General features: G+C 51.7%; 1 protein-coding gene across 15 annotated transcripts in view; it reads left to right on the forward strand.

Annotated features, from left to right (window-relative positions):
- Positions 1-13,768, forward strand: part of COL13A1 (collagen type XIII alpha 1 chain) — a 101,503-nt gene that overhangs the window by 62,031 nt on the left and 25,704 nt on the right. For 8 of the 15 annotated variants that reach the window (XM_038140824.1, XM_038140826.1, XM_038140829.1 and 5 more), the window contains 16 exons: positions 1,345-1,389; positions 3,108-3,140; positions 3,723-3,749; positions 4,305-4,367; positions 6,158-6,211; positions 7,241-7,327; positions 7,798-7,851; positions 8,060-8,104; positions 8,683-8,751; positions 9,328-9,351; positions 9,771-9,824; positions 10,557-10,601; positions 10,887-11,039; positions 11,846-11,944; positions 13,107-13,148; positions 13,629-13,655. In XM_038140824.1, the coding sequence (XP_037996752.1) occupies positions 1,345-1,389; positions 3,108-3,140; positions 3,723-3,749; positions 4,305-4,367; positions 6,158-6,211; positions 7,241-7,327; positions 7,798-7,851; positions 8,060-8,104; positions 8,683-8,751; positions 9,328-9,351; positions 9,771-9,824; positions 10,557-10,601; positions 10,887-11,039; positions 11,846-11,944; positions 13,107-13,148; positions 13,629-13,655 (921 nt within the window). The remainder of the gene's footprint in view (positions 1-1,344; positions 1,390-3,107; positions 3,141-3,722; positions 3,750-4,304; positions 4,368-6,157; positions 6,212-7,240; positions 7,328-7,797; positions 7,852-8,059; positions 8,105-8,682; positions 8,752-9,327; positions 9,352-9,770; positions 9,825-10,556; positions 10,602-10,886; positions 11,040-11,845; positions 11,945-13,106; positions 13,149-13,628; positions 13,656-13,768) is intronic. The other 7 variants (XM_038140832.1, XM_038140836.1, XM_038140837.1 and 4 more) reach the window with 4 other exon arrangements.

Here is a 13,768-nt window from a genome sequence, read left to right on the forward strand (position 1 = left end):
GGAGAGCTGGGAGGTGCTACTGGTTGCCTTCCTGAAGCCCCCTGGAGAGCTGTGCTGGGTGTTTTGCCTTTGATACCCAGCTCCTGACTTGGCTGCACCATTCCAATGCTGCTTTTGGTGGGAGGCTGCTGCTGCCTGGCTACGGCACCGCGTGCAGCTCCCAGGGCACCGGGGATCACAGATGGAGCAGCCCAGCGGGTACTCGCTGTGCTACAATGGCTTGCAAACACTTAAGGGTTTAAAGATGTTCTGCAGAGTTGTTTTTCCTGCTTTTTCTCTGGCGCTGGGTTTCTTGCTGTTCTTCAGTGGTGCAGTGTCACGTTTGTTGCTGCCCTCTCTAATTAGCCCTAGTGCCTGTGTGATCCCGCCGGTGCCGGGGGCTGTGCCAGCATCATCAGGAGATGGTTGCTCTGAGTTGCCCCTGTGGGGGTCACCGTGCTCCCTCTCACCGAGGGGGCTTTGCTTTTGCAGGGTGAAATAATGAAACAGCTCTTCAGGCAGGCAGTTCTTCCAGGAAAGTCTCTGGGCAGGGGAATTACTGTCACAGGCTGGGCTGCCCTGTGGGGATGGTCTCTGCAGGCAGGGTGGGTGTCTCCCAGCAGAAAGCATCAGTCTTCCCTGCTGGGTCTCTCTTAAAAAAGACAGGGAGCATAGTTGGGAAGGAGAGAGACCAATCCATGTTCTCCAGTACAAAGTATTCCTAATTATTGCTTTACTTTTCTTACTGCTGAAAATAGGGTAGTTAAGTAGGCTGTGTAGGGCAGGAGGCGCCTGCACTCGCTCATGTATATTATGATATTAGAAGGTGTTTTACAAAACACAGTTCACAGAATGCTGTAATTACAAAAAGTTATTTTTTTAAAATTGTATACATATCTCCCTGCTAAATAGCCCTTCCAAGCAAGGACTAGGACTAAACACCCAGAACTAAATGACAGCAGCAGTATGCAGATTGCCTGAAGATGTTTCATTTTCCAGTTATCAGCAGACAAAATTCAGGCTAACAGCACAAGGCAACCCTTGGATTCTCTGTCTCTCCAAATAGGTTTGTTCATCCCAGGGTGACTGCAGGCCGAGTGCCTCCCTGTGCCCTGCAGCCTGCTGGGATGTGGTAGCAGGGTATGGAGGCTGTGGCACTCCAGTGGGGCAGCCTGCTGTAAGGCTTGGGAGGGGCCACTGATGGGAAAGGGCCCCAGCTGGGGCAGCCAGGTGCGGGTGACGGTGCCTCGCCTCGCTCAGGAGGGTTTCTCATCACCTGTGCCCTGGGCTCTCCTCACGGAGCCCTGGGAGGACTCATCTCCTGTCTCTTGCTGTCTTTCTCTGTGTATCTTGCTCTGCTTCCAGGGGGAGAGAGGCATGCCAGGGCTGCCAGGAAGACATGGCTCCAAGGTACCTTGTAACCAGAGGAGTGACGCTTGTCTGCCTGACCTCACCCCTAGCACTCGACTGCCCCTGATGCACAGGCATTTGTGTGTGTGTCTGTGAGCTGACTGTCCTCAGCTAAATTATTTGTGCTTCTAAATTGCAAAATACAGGGCCTCATTTACGAAGGCAGTGGTGGGGGAAGACGTGTTTTACAGAGCAAATGGCATGCCCAATCTGATGCTGACTTGCAACATCAGGATCTTAATGCTTTACACCAGTGAGAGCAGCCGGTTGCTGATGTTTGTAGGGAATTGGCATTTTGTAAATTGTCCCAGGTGACCACTGCAGGTGTGTGTTAGCCCAGCTGGGATGAGCAGGGCTGCCCAAGTGGGAGCCTGGGCTAACACAGCGATGGCTCAGGGTCAGTGTGTGAGCAGCCCTGCATGCCTGTGCATTGCAGTTTAAGGGTAAATACCAGAGAATAACATGGTCTGCATTCACTGCTGTTTAAAGGCTGAAAAATGAGGAACAGGCATCCCAAGGCTCTGCAAAGGCCTAACCAAAGGCACTTACTGCACGTTATCCCTTTCGTGACTCCTGCCCGTATTGGCTAAAACCTACTGACCCTGAGACAGTCTGGAATGCTTTTTACCCCCTTTATTGCATAGAATCCCTGATCTCCATCTTCTGTCCTTGTGTTTTTTAGCTTTTGTCCCCGATTTCTGTTTCAGAAAGCTGAGAGGTATGATCCTGCTGCTCTCTGGCTCCCCACTCCTCCTTGTTTGAACTTTTCCAAGCTTTTTTCACTTTGAACTTGGCTCCCGGTCCTCTGCACTGCCTCATGTGCTACATCCCACCCCCTCATATTTCCCAACTTCTAACATCACTTCACTCCCTTCCCCCTTCCTTAGTTATCCCTCATATTTGCCTTTTTAACTGGACCTTTTCTAACCAGGACCTAACTAATGCTAACACAGGGGATACAGAGATTTCGGAGAGGACGGTTGACAGGGACAACCTGCTTTTTGCATCAGTGCTGTTGAGGGAAATGTGACAGTCCCTGTGGGAGCAGCTGCCTCCTGAGGCTCTGAGGCATCTGTCTGGGATGGCAGGGCAGCCTGCGCTCCCCGGTCCCGGGGTGGTGGCTTGCTCTGCGCTGCAGAGTGACACCTGAATTGCAGTGCTTGGAAAGCTGGTTTTTCCCCTAAGGTGTCTGGCTTCAGAGCTCTCCTGGAAACATTTTGCTGCAGGTTTTGTCGTCTGTGATAAGAACAGGTTGAGGGGGAATGGCAAGGCCAAGGCTCTAGGATATGAGCCAGCCTTTCTCAGGATGCTTGAGCTGAGGTATCTGGCTCAAGCCTTGAAGAAGGGGTTTGGTCCTTGGTCTGTCTTTGCATTCCTCAGTTATTTGACACTCTTCTGCTTGTTGGCCTTTGCTTCTTCACTTGCAGGACTAAAACCAGGGGCAGTGGGGGTGGAAATCTGTTTGTCTTGACTGGGTTGTGCTCATGGTGCCTGCCTACAGAAGAGCTTTCTGGAAGCCAGAGCCACTGCCATAGGTGAACGGCTGCTCAGGGAATGAGGACGTGTGCTGTGTGGTGTTCCGGCATTACTTCTGAGTTGTGGAAAGGAGAAGATGTGGATTTTTGCATTTTTAGTTTCACCTGGTACTGTTTCGTTTTAAAAAATGTATGTCCGATTAATGTCAAACAAGGTGTTGCTGTCTTTCCTCTCTCTGCCAGGGCGCTCCCGGGATGGCCGCCGCAGGGATGAAGGTCAGTTTTGGGCTGCAATGCCTCGAGTTGGGCACGGGCTGGAGCTGGGAGAGCGCAAGGCGCTAGAAAATGGTCGGACAGCTCCCACTGATGGGGAATATCAGAACTGCCTGCCTTTGGCAGAGGTACCAGACCTGCCTGCAGCCTCACCCCTGCTGCCAGCGGCGGGTCTGGTGAGCTCCTAACAGCAGAGCCTCCCCCGGCTGCACCCGCAGCCTTGCCCTTCTCCTGTGAAAAGGCGCAAGGGAGTGGCAAATTCCTCTGTGCCAGCACATGAGTCTTGTCTTGCTCTGCTCTTTTGTATCTGGTAAACATCTGCAAGTACTGCAAGGTGGTTACTCCGGTCTGTGGAAGCCGTGAGTCTGAGGTTTGGTGGTGTCTTACGGCAGCCTGGGAGCTGGTTAATGAAGATAAAAGAAGTTGCAGGTGTAAAAATTTGCAACTGAAGCACTCTCTTGCCCTTACTTACCAGCTCAAGGCCTCCATAAATGAATGTTCTTTTTGCCACTCCTTTAGCTCTAGGAGGATTTGTTCTCTCTCCTCCTGGTTTGTCACTCTATTTTCGTGTCTCTTTCTCACCAGGGCGAGCCTGGGACTCCAGGAGAAAAGGTACTCTCAGAAGGTTTTGCTTTGAGCCTGCACTTCTGGTTGGTTTCTGTATTTTTCCCTTCCCTGAGCAGCTGAGGGAGCTGAGGAATGTCTGTGTGTGTCCCAGTGCCCAAATCCAGGCCCTAATGGCACCTGCCACTCTAAGAAAAATGGTAGCAGGATACAGTGATACCGAGTGAGAGTGGGACCGTACTGGAAATATTTCCATCCTCCTGCTCATGTCTGTGTCCCTTGGAATACCTTCCAGCTGCCTTCCTCCTTTCCTCCCTACTCCTCAGTAGACACAGAGCCGACTTTGCTTAGGAAGCAGGTTCCTTCTGCCCCTTCCCTTGTCCCTCTTCTGCCTCCCAGCACTTCAGTGCCCCAAAGCCTTCCCATGTCCCTGCAGAGGGCTGTCCCCGTGTCAGTGTAGCGTGACCTGGTGTGAGTTCCCGGGGCAGCGCTGCCCCATCCCTCTCCATCCCCGAGCAGCTGCCTCCTCTCGTGTGGCTTATGTTACAGCATGTGACAGCCGTGTAACGCACACGTTCTCTGTCTCTTTTCTTCCCCACCAAGGGAGATTCTGGAGTGCCAGGGAGGATGGGCCCCCCAGGTTTGCCAGGGAAGAGGGGGCAGCGGGTAGGACATTGCGTGTTTGGGCTGGGTGTCCTGGCAGCGCTGTGTTCCTGCCACCGTGTGCTGCATTGTGCTGCTTGCAGGGGATTATGTGTCCTGTGCTGGCTCTTGCCCCCTTGGTGAAGTGTGTTTGTGTGTTCCTGCTTGCAGGAGGTGGGGGCTGGTGGCAGGCAGGGCAGCATGAGATGCCTGGGATGTAGTCTTGTCCCGGGAACGATTAAGGACAGTGGCACTTCTCTTGACTCCAGAAATAACACCCTAAACAGGGATTCAGTAATCTGACCTCCTTCCTCAAGAAATCCATTGCTTGGCACCCCAGTTCTGGCAGCACAGGATGTTTTCAGTAGTTCTTATGGACACGTGTATTCAAAACAGACCTTGAATGAAAAGCGGGATGCCAAAGCAGAATCAGGGATTCGCAGAGCCCTGGGACAGGATTAAGAATAATATTTTTACAAAAACCTTCAATGCCAAACTTTTTCCTTGGGTGTGAGGTCTTGAAAATCTTTTCCCTCTTTCCAGGGAGAGAAGCATTAATTTAGCAATGTGCATGCTCTGGCAGGGAAAGAAACCTGGGGGAGGGGGGGGCTTACAGGTGGCTGGAAGCCAAATTACCTTGGAGAAAGGGGTCACTGCACTCTAGAATTGCCTGACAAAAATATTGCTCCTAGTAGATGATTTTCCAGGGAGCCACCAGTGCATGTCTGTTCCTGGAGCATTGATGCAAGTCCCCTGCATGTCAGATGAGTGCCCTTGAGCTCTGATGAGCAGCAGCAGCCTCTGCAGGCCAGCAGCATGGCTCCAGCAGAGAGCTGGCCACCTGTGGGGGCGAAGAGGTCTTGAGTTGTTCTGTATAATCTGTACAAGTTGCTGAGTCTTGGAGCTGTGGGGGTAGTGGGTAAGAGCACACCTTTTCCTGGGGATGCATTTGAAACATCTCTTCAGGGTAACAGAAACCTCCAGTGTCTCTCTCTGTCCTGGCAAAATGCAGACTCCCAAACAGGACACTGTGCCTGGACACCATGGGTTTAGCAGCTGGGTGGAATGGTCTGAAGAGAACTTAACTTCAACATCAAGACCAGTACTTGAGCTCCAATATTGAAAATATGGCCCAGGTGTCACGGTGAACTGAGCAAAGCCACTTCACCAAGGGAATGCTGGATGCTCACCCTTGCTCACTGCCTGTGGCATCCTCCATGGTGCCTCACACAGCTCAGCCTGCAGCTCTCCAGGCATCACCTTACACCATCAGCTGCTGGCTTTGCCATTTTTGCCACTCCTGTCTTCACTGCTTACATGACCAGTGCGTGTCCCAGAGCTTGGCTGCCAGCTGAGATGCTGCACTGTTGGGTTTATTTGAGAGCATGATGAGTCTGGGATTTGGAGCCAGGGAACAGGAGCAGGGCATGGAGAAAGTCCTGCACTCCAACTAAAATTCACCCTGGGCAACAGCCTCTGTGGGCATATGGATCAGGGAAGGCCTGTGCAGAAGAAGTGACAGGGAAAAGTGTTTAGCAGACCAGAGGGATAAGGAAGATGCAAAGGGGGGACCCTGGCTCCCTTTCTCATTCACCTTCCTTTGGAGAGAAATGGCAGTGATGTGCAGAGATAGTCAAAAGGTTGGGCAAAAACATGTAATGTCTTGAGCTGGTACTCCTCAAGGTCTGTGCCCAAAATAAAATCCCTAGGGAAGGGAGAGGGGGTGTGAAACCAGGAGCAGATCACCCTTTAGCTGCTCCTCCAGGATGGAGAGCCTGCAGAGTCAGCCTTGACCATGTCTGTTTTGCCAACAGGGTGAGAAGGGACGAGCTGGTGACCCTGGAATTCCTGGACTTCCTGGCCCAAAGGTTTGTCTCTTTCCTGAATTTTTTTTTGTTTGTTTTTGGTGGGGCTGCTCTCACCCCTTTTCCTCCCTCCCTCCTGTGCACAGCTCACACATTCTTAGCTGACTGTGGCAGCATGCTCTGCACTGCTCAGCTGCATGCCATCTTCAGACAGGGATGTGAGGGAGGCACACAAAAGATGCCTTTTTGTAGGAATGCAGTGAGAGGGAGGTTGTGGTCCTGGGAGCAGGACCACGGAATTGTGTTCCAGTAGTTGCCCTTTAAAAGCAGGACCCCAGATGTAACATGGCATTTCAGCCTCCCTCCTGCTCCCAGATCCATGGATGATGAGGAGCTGGGCTTTTGGGGGGCTGCACTGCTGTGCTCTGAGTTGGAGGAGTAGCTTTGTGCTCAGAGAGACCCCGGGCAGGTCAGATAAAGCTAAGCCCTGAGACCAGTTTTTCCCCTGTGCTCTGACATTTTTCTGGTAGAAATCACACCTTTCAAATCAGCCTTGCACAGGGTGCTTTTCCTTTGGGAAAGGGCACAGTGCAGTGAATGCCAGTGGCCATTTCGGGAGGGGATGAGGGTGCAGTGGCAAAGCTTTCCTGTTAGTGCCTTATTATCTGCTCTGTGCAAAGGACATGGTGTGCAGGGCTGAGTGGCTGATGACTGCAGCTCCAGATGAGCATTCCAAAAGAAGCCATCATCAGGTGGTTTAGTCAGCTCAGTTTCATCAGCAGAAGATCAGTGTTCAAAGGGAGGCTTGGGGATGAAGCCTGTCCACAGGCAGCCTTGTGTTGCCTGGTGCAGCCCAAGGGATGAGGGTGGCTGTGGCTGCTGGCAGGGCTCCACAAGGACCCTCAGGCAGGACCATGCTGTCCTGGTTCCTGGCCAGCTGCTGCCTCTGGAGCAGGGCTCTCTGGGCTATCAAGAGTCCAGCTGGTGGATCTTGTCTTGGCTGTGTCTCTCTGAGCCAGTATTTTGGCAGGTGAACTTACAGAGGTGCAGAGTCTGAACTGAGACACATGGCTTGTTCTTCTTTGCAAACAGGGAGAGAAGGGAACTGCTGAGAATGCCTTGGTGGGAGCTAAAGGAGAACCTGGCCCCCCAGGTCTGCCTGGACCCCCTGGACCAAAGGTGAGGGATTTTCCTTCACAGAGCTGTGTGTTGTGAGGGACTGCACCCAGCACAAGGTGTGTAGGAAGGAGCAAAGGTTGTATTCATCTGTGCCCACCTCAGATTGGGAGGTGGCTGGAGGGATATCAGGTTCTACAGAGTGTTCTAGTACTGTTGTTCTGTATGCTGCAGGTGAGAGAGTTTGTGAACTGTTTTTGGAAGGAAAATACCCTTCTTGTGCTCAAATAACTCCCCTCTAGGCTCTGTGAGAAGCCAGTCTGAACACTCCCTCTGCACTGGATGGAACAGAAAGGTGCCTGGTGGGCAGTGGTGGCAGGAGATTTGGGCTACCTGAGGAGAAGGGAGCACACGAGGGGCGCTTGGCTGGTGCAGTTCTGCAGTTCTTCCTCCTGAAAACGCAAAGCCAGCAGTGAAGTTGCACCCTCTCAACACAACACAAACCCATGCCTTTCCCTTTCTCTCCCTGTCAGGGAGAAGCTGGTGACGTTGGCCAGCCTGGTGCTGCAGGATCACAGGGAGAAAAGGTACGGAGTGCTTTTGCACAGCCCACTTGGGTTCCCAGCTCCGGGAGCTGCAGATTTGTTCCTGTGTGTACAAAACTTAGCTGAGAAGGAGAATTTTAAATCAAGCTGTCTAGCCCAGAGTGTTTCAGAGAACCAGCAGAGCGTGATTTCTGCAGTTCAAGACAGTGAAGGGACAGGCTTTGCTAAAACTGTGATCTTCCTGTTTCAGGGGGAACGTGGTTCACCAGGAGACCAGGGACCCGTGGGCCCAAGGGTAGGTGTTCCTTCTCTGACAGAGCTTTGGCCCTTCAGAGGGGTCTGAGGATAGTGGGACCACACTGGCAGTCCAGATTGGGTCTTGCTGTCACTAAGAGTACTCACAGATGGGCAGGGGGGAAGTTTGAGGTGGGCTGTTTCTGCACTTTATACCCTCACCCCTACATTAGAGGAAGAAATTCTCCCAGGCCATCTCAGGGTGGCTCATTCATTGGAGGAGGTGGGTTTGGAAATCCCAATCTGGACTCAGGCCCTTGACCTACCAGAAAAGGGCAACAAGAGGGTGGATGCATGCACACCTCTAACAATTGGTCAGACAGTCCAGTTCCTGGATTCTGGCCTCAACTTCACCTCTTCCCAGACTGCCAGCTTTGATGGTTGTGACATGGTGATCTGAGCTGGGCTGCCTGCAATTCTGCAGAATCTCCTGCACTGCAGGGGCTTTCTTTAATAAATGAAAAACTGGGCAGTCATTAAATGGACCCCTCTGAGCCCCCTTCTTCAGACTGAACCACAGCTCTGAGCCCCCCAGGGGAAGGGCAGCCCCAGCCCCTGGTGCAGACTGGTGTTTTGCAGGGTCCCAAAGGAGAGCCTGGGAAGGATGAAATGATGGACTATGATGGGAACATCAGTGAAGCTCTCCAGGTGAGCAGCTGCCCTCCTGTCCTGTGAGGTGTCTGCTGGATGCTTGGCTATTTCCCAAGGGATGCAGACAGGGAACAGTGCAGATCTGCTTCCTTGGCAGTAGCAGCAAAGGGAAGCTTTGGTTGTGCCACAGTCCCCTTCATCCCACAGCTCACTGGGTGCAGTGTTTTGGTGAATACCTGTGCACTGCTGGGCTGGTGCACTGACACTGGTGGGCACAGAGGTCACATGAATGCCCTTGGAAGTGGCCCAGAGCATGGGGTGGGTGGTGAATAGAGTCACCAAAGCTTCCTCCCAAGGAATGTGAGGAGGGAGTGCAGTGAGCGAGTGGCTGTGCCCAGCTCTGGGCTGGCCTGGGCTTCGCTGGGAAAATGGAGAAATTGTAGAACAACAGCTCTGTGGGACTTGGAGTGAGTTTTTAGTTTGGGTTTTTTCCCTCTTACTAATTTTGTAAGCTCCACACTCATTTGGGCCAGTGTTACATTAGTGGAGAGCAAACCAACCCCAGGAAAAAGCTTAGTTTTCCAATGGCTGTTTGCTTTTTTAAATTTTTTTTAACTTTTTTTTTTTCCCTAGGAAATACGAACTTTGGCCTTGATGGTGAGTTCCTGTCCATGCTGTGGGGTTTTACACAAGTAGCCATATGTCCATCCTAAGCAGATGGCCTGACAATTTAGGTGCAGCTAAAACACTTGGCCTTTGCAATTGGGAGCTAAAGCTGGGGCAGCTGACAGCTGAAAGAAGAGCTCATCTTGCCTTCTGATCTTGGAACTTGAATTCTAATCAGGGCTTTCATCTCTCTGCTTTAAGAGGTCATACATGCTGCTCGGAACAGGCAGTGCTCAGAAGGAGCAGGAAAAAGCAACTCTCAGGGCTCTCCAGTGCTCATCTTCCCAGCAAAATATGGTTTTAGGAATCCCTTGGGATATTCCTCTGTGATTGCCCCTTAAACTTAGGAGAGGTATTTGGTTTCAAACCACAAAAATGCAAACATGAAAATAATTTTTTTCTTTATCTAGGGACCCCCAGGACGTCCAGGTGTGGCTGGACCTCCAGGGCCACCAGGACAGAAGGTATTGTCTCAGTTCAGCACTTGCAGAATTCCTCAGGGAAACACAGGAGTGGCCCAGGCAGAGCTCTTCCCAGTGCTCCTACAATTCCTGTCCAGCACTATCAGACTGTCCTGCTGTCCTCTGCCGCTCCTCCTCACACACAATATCCTGGAAATCTCTTTTCCCACAATGATAATGCCTAATCTGAAAGATGAAGGGTGCTTTCTACTTGCCCTCCCCTTCAGGAAGCAGCTTGTGGGAACCAGATGTGGGATTGTGTTGGTTGGGGACTGCATGACTGCACTGGGAGCTGGTAGGAGCAACAAGATTGGGAAAATGCTCGGGCAGTCACATAAACAGGGGTTTCCATGGGCTGGTTTTTTGGGGTTTTTTTTGTGGTTTTTTTTTTTTTTGGTTTTGTTTTTTTTTGGTTTTTTTTTTGTTTTTTGTTTTTGTTTTTTTTTGTTTTTTTTTTGTTTTTTTTGTGGGTTTTTTTTGGGTTTTTTTGTGGTTTTTGTTTGTTTTTTTTTTTTTTTTTAATTCTATGACTGCAGAAAAACCAAGGGAATCCATGCTTTATTTTTGGTGATTACAGGAAAAAATTTAGATTTTTCATTCTTTTTTTTTTTTTTTTCCTATGAGTAGTCCGTGCAGGCTATTTCTGCAATGCCTGCCCTTTTTCATCACAGTGCCCCACAGAAGGAGTCAGAATAGCTGCTTTCAAAGTGCCAAAGTAACAATTCTGTCTTTCAGGGTGAAATTGGCTTGCCAGGTCCTCCAGGCCACGATGGAGAAAAGGTGAGGCACGATGCTCTTCCCTTCAGAGGCCTTACCTGGGGTCATCTCTGTCACTGACAGCGCACAGGTGCTTTTCCCACGAGGAAAAAAAGTATTTTGCTTCACAGAAAGGAGCATTAATGGTTTGTCAGTGCCCTAACATTTGTCATGGCAATGCTACTTCATCCTGTCTCCAAAGGGTGTAGCCAGGAGGGAAAGGATGAGCAGAACAGGAGGCTCTGAGCCAGGCAGGAGTAGTTTTACTCCATCTGTGTTTCCCTTTTTGGTTGTGTGAATTTCGTTTAGGGACCACGTGGCAAGCCTGGAGAAATGGGTCCCCCTGGGCCTCAGGGACTGCCAGGAAAGGATGGACCTCCTGGGATGAAGGGAGAGCCAGGCCACGTCGGGGGCAGAGGAGAGAAGGGTGATAAGGGAGAGCCAGGACAAGCGGGCTCACCGGTGAGTAAATCAGAGCCTCTGCAGGTCCTGCTGCCTACCCAGCTTATGGGGCAAGGCCCCAGGGCTCCTGGGGTGCCTCAGAGCCCCTGCGAGGTGGGTGCTGCTGTGTGAGGTGCCACAATACAGGAGATCCTGCCTTCCTGGCCCGTGTGTTGTCCTCTTGCTGGAGTGGCTGTGCCCAGGTGCCTGCCCTGCCCTCTGGGCACCGTGTCCCTCGCTCAGCTCGCTGCCTGGTGTCTTGCTGGCACTGAGACACTGCTGGGAGTGAGCAGGTGTGACAGTGAGCCAGGAGGCACCAGCACACCCCCTCCTGCGAGGGCAGCTGCATGGGTAACCCCTCACAACCCAGCCACTAACCGGGGCAGAGTGCCCAGCCTCCCAGCTTCAGTCTGTCACAGCTCCTGTGTCCCCAGCACTGCTCAGGGGGTTTGTGCAACAACTTCCTGCCTCTCTATGGGGTTGCCAGGATGAAACTCCTGCTGTGTCAGTAGCTGGCTGTGGGGAGTGATTGCTAGCATGGATCCAGCAAACTGCATAACCCTGAGCAGAACTTGGAGGCAGGAAAGCAGCACCCCATGCCCACTCTGGGGACTGGCACATCCACAGTGAGACAGGATGTTCAGCCATTTGCCCCTCTGCCTTCAATGCTAGTGAAGTCCTGCATTTCCCTGGATACCCAGTGGATGTCCAAGGTTTTCAGAGTACTCTTGGGATGACCAGAGCCAGTCTTGGCTCTTCTACTGATATGTTAATGTGTCTGCCTGACTTAGCTGTGCAAAACTCCACAAATCTTTCTTGATCTGTAGGGTCTAGATGGCCCCACTGGAGAGAAGGGCGAACAAGGTGACCAAGGGATGCCAGGACCATCAGGATTGCCAGGGCCCATTGGACTTCCAGGATTGACAGTAAGAATGGAAAAGAAAAGGCTGCTCTTTCCTGCTTGGCAAAGAGAAAATAGCACAGAGCAGCACACGAGGGCTCATTTCCCAAAGTGCTGAGTATCCTGGGAGCCTCAGGGCCCTACCCCTTGGTTAGGTGTCACAGACCGTCCATCAGACCTCCAGCAGCACACAGGCAATGGGAAACACGTGGTCTGTTCCCACTTCTCCTGGGGGAGCTGCTGCTTGCCAGCACGTGGGGGGTTCACAGGCAGCCTCAGTGGAGGGAGGCTCCAGAGCACAGCCCGTGGCGATGGGCTCCGCTGTTGTGTGCGGGGAGGGAAGAGGGAGCTGGGGAGTGTGGAGACAAAGGGAATCCGGGAGAGCCGGCAGGGCCCTGCTGCCGTGTTCCTTTGGGATCTCAGCAGCAGGGGAGGGATGGTCTGGCAGCAGTGCTGGGAACTGGCACACCCCCCTCTGGTGACACCCCTTGGCTGGGGACAGCAAGCCTCATGCTGTGGAGCTGGATCTGCCACCTCTGGCTCTTGATGCCCTCCTTTCCCTGACACAAGAACAGTCTGTCTCACATCCACCATTCAATAAGGAATGCTTAGAGAAGAGCAGATCTTGGAAAGCATGACAAATACTTTCTTCAGCATTTGCAATAAATGATGTCCTGGCAATTATTTGCATGTGTTAATATACACATGTTTTTTTGGTTTTTTTCCAGAAGATTTTGGTGTTCTTGAATATGCTTGTTCTTCCCTCAAAGCTCTCAAAGCTCACCCCTAGCTTTGGAGAGCCCTGCAGCAAGAAATCCCACAGGCTATTGACACGTGTGGAGCCATACACCTTCTTCAACATCTTTTACTCTTTGACCCTATGCCTCCTTGTAGGAACTGTGGTAGAGTAGTGGAAGTGGACCTTTCTTTGGAAAAAACCTCACTGCTTTCTCTCCTCTTAAAGATTGGCAACTTTTGCATAACCCTCCCCTGAGTCCTGCTGCTGCTTCCCAGTCACTCAGCCCTGGATTGTTGCTGCTTCCTAACACAGTCCTTAGGGGGAGTCCAGGTTTCCTAGCCTGGCAGAGGAGCTCTGCTGTACCCTGTGTCCCATCCCTCTCTGAGCAGCCCCACTTTGCCCCTGAGGGCAGCACATTGATGGTGACTTCTCTTGCATTGCTTTGCAGATATCTGGGCCCCCTGGACCCCAGGGCCCTCCAGGACCTCCAGTAAGTTTGAATCATTCACCTGAGGAGCAAGGGAATGGGATTAGAGCGGGCAGTGGCTGGGGAGGATTCTGTGTGGAGACAGCCAGAAGCACGTCACTGAAATGGGAACATGCTTGGTATCACTTCCAAACCCACCCCCAGGGTAGGCCGGGGCTGGGAGGGCAAAGAAAGAAGGTTCTGTTAGTTGGAGATGAAAGGGAAGACAGTAGTGAGATGGGATGGATGGGATTAAAGGGATCAACTGCAGAAATTGTCTTAACAGCACACCTGGCCCCCTGCCAGGGTGTGCTTGGCAAGAGGCTCCTGGTTAGAGATGAGAACAGTACATGAAGTGCCCCTTGCACAAATAAAGAGGCTTTTGGGCTGAGGGTTCCTGACCCACAGAGCAAAACCTTTGTACCGCGTGCTTAACTGGGATGCCTGGAGTTTAAAGTCCATCCTGAAACATTACTTACATCTTGTTTCTCCTCCCAAATACAGGGTCTTCAGGGTGTCCCAGGACCCAAGGTAAGGGTACAAAGTATAACATACTGAAATGTAACAAAAGTTGTCCCAGGTGCTAGAATTCCCTTAAGTAACATCATTGTAGTTTGGTGGTACTTCTGTTCCATCTTGGTAAG

Source organism: Motacilla alba, chromosome 6, assembly GCF_015832195.1.
Source record: "Motacilla alba alba isolate MOTALB_02 chromosome 6, Motacilla_alba_V1.0_pri, whole genome shotgun sequence".
Taxonomy (NCBI): Eukaryota; Metazoa; Chordata; class Aves; order Passeriformes; family Motacillidae; genus Motacilla; species Motacilla alba.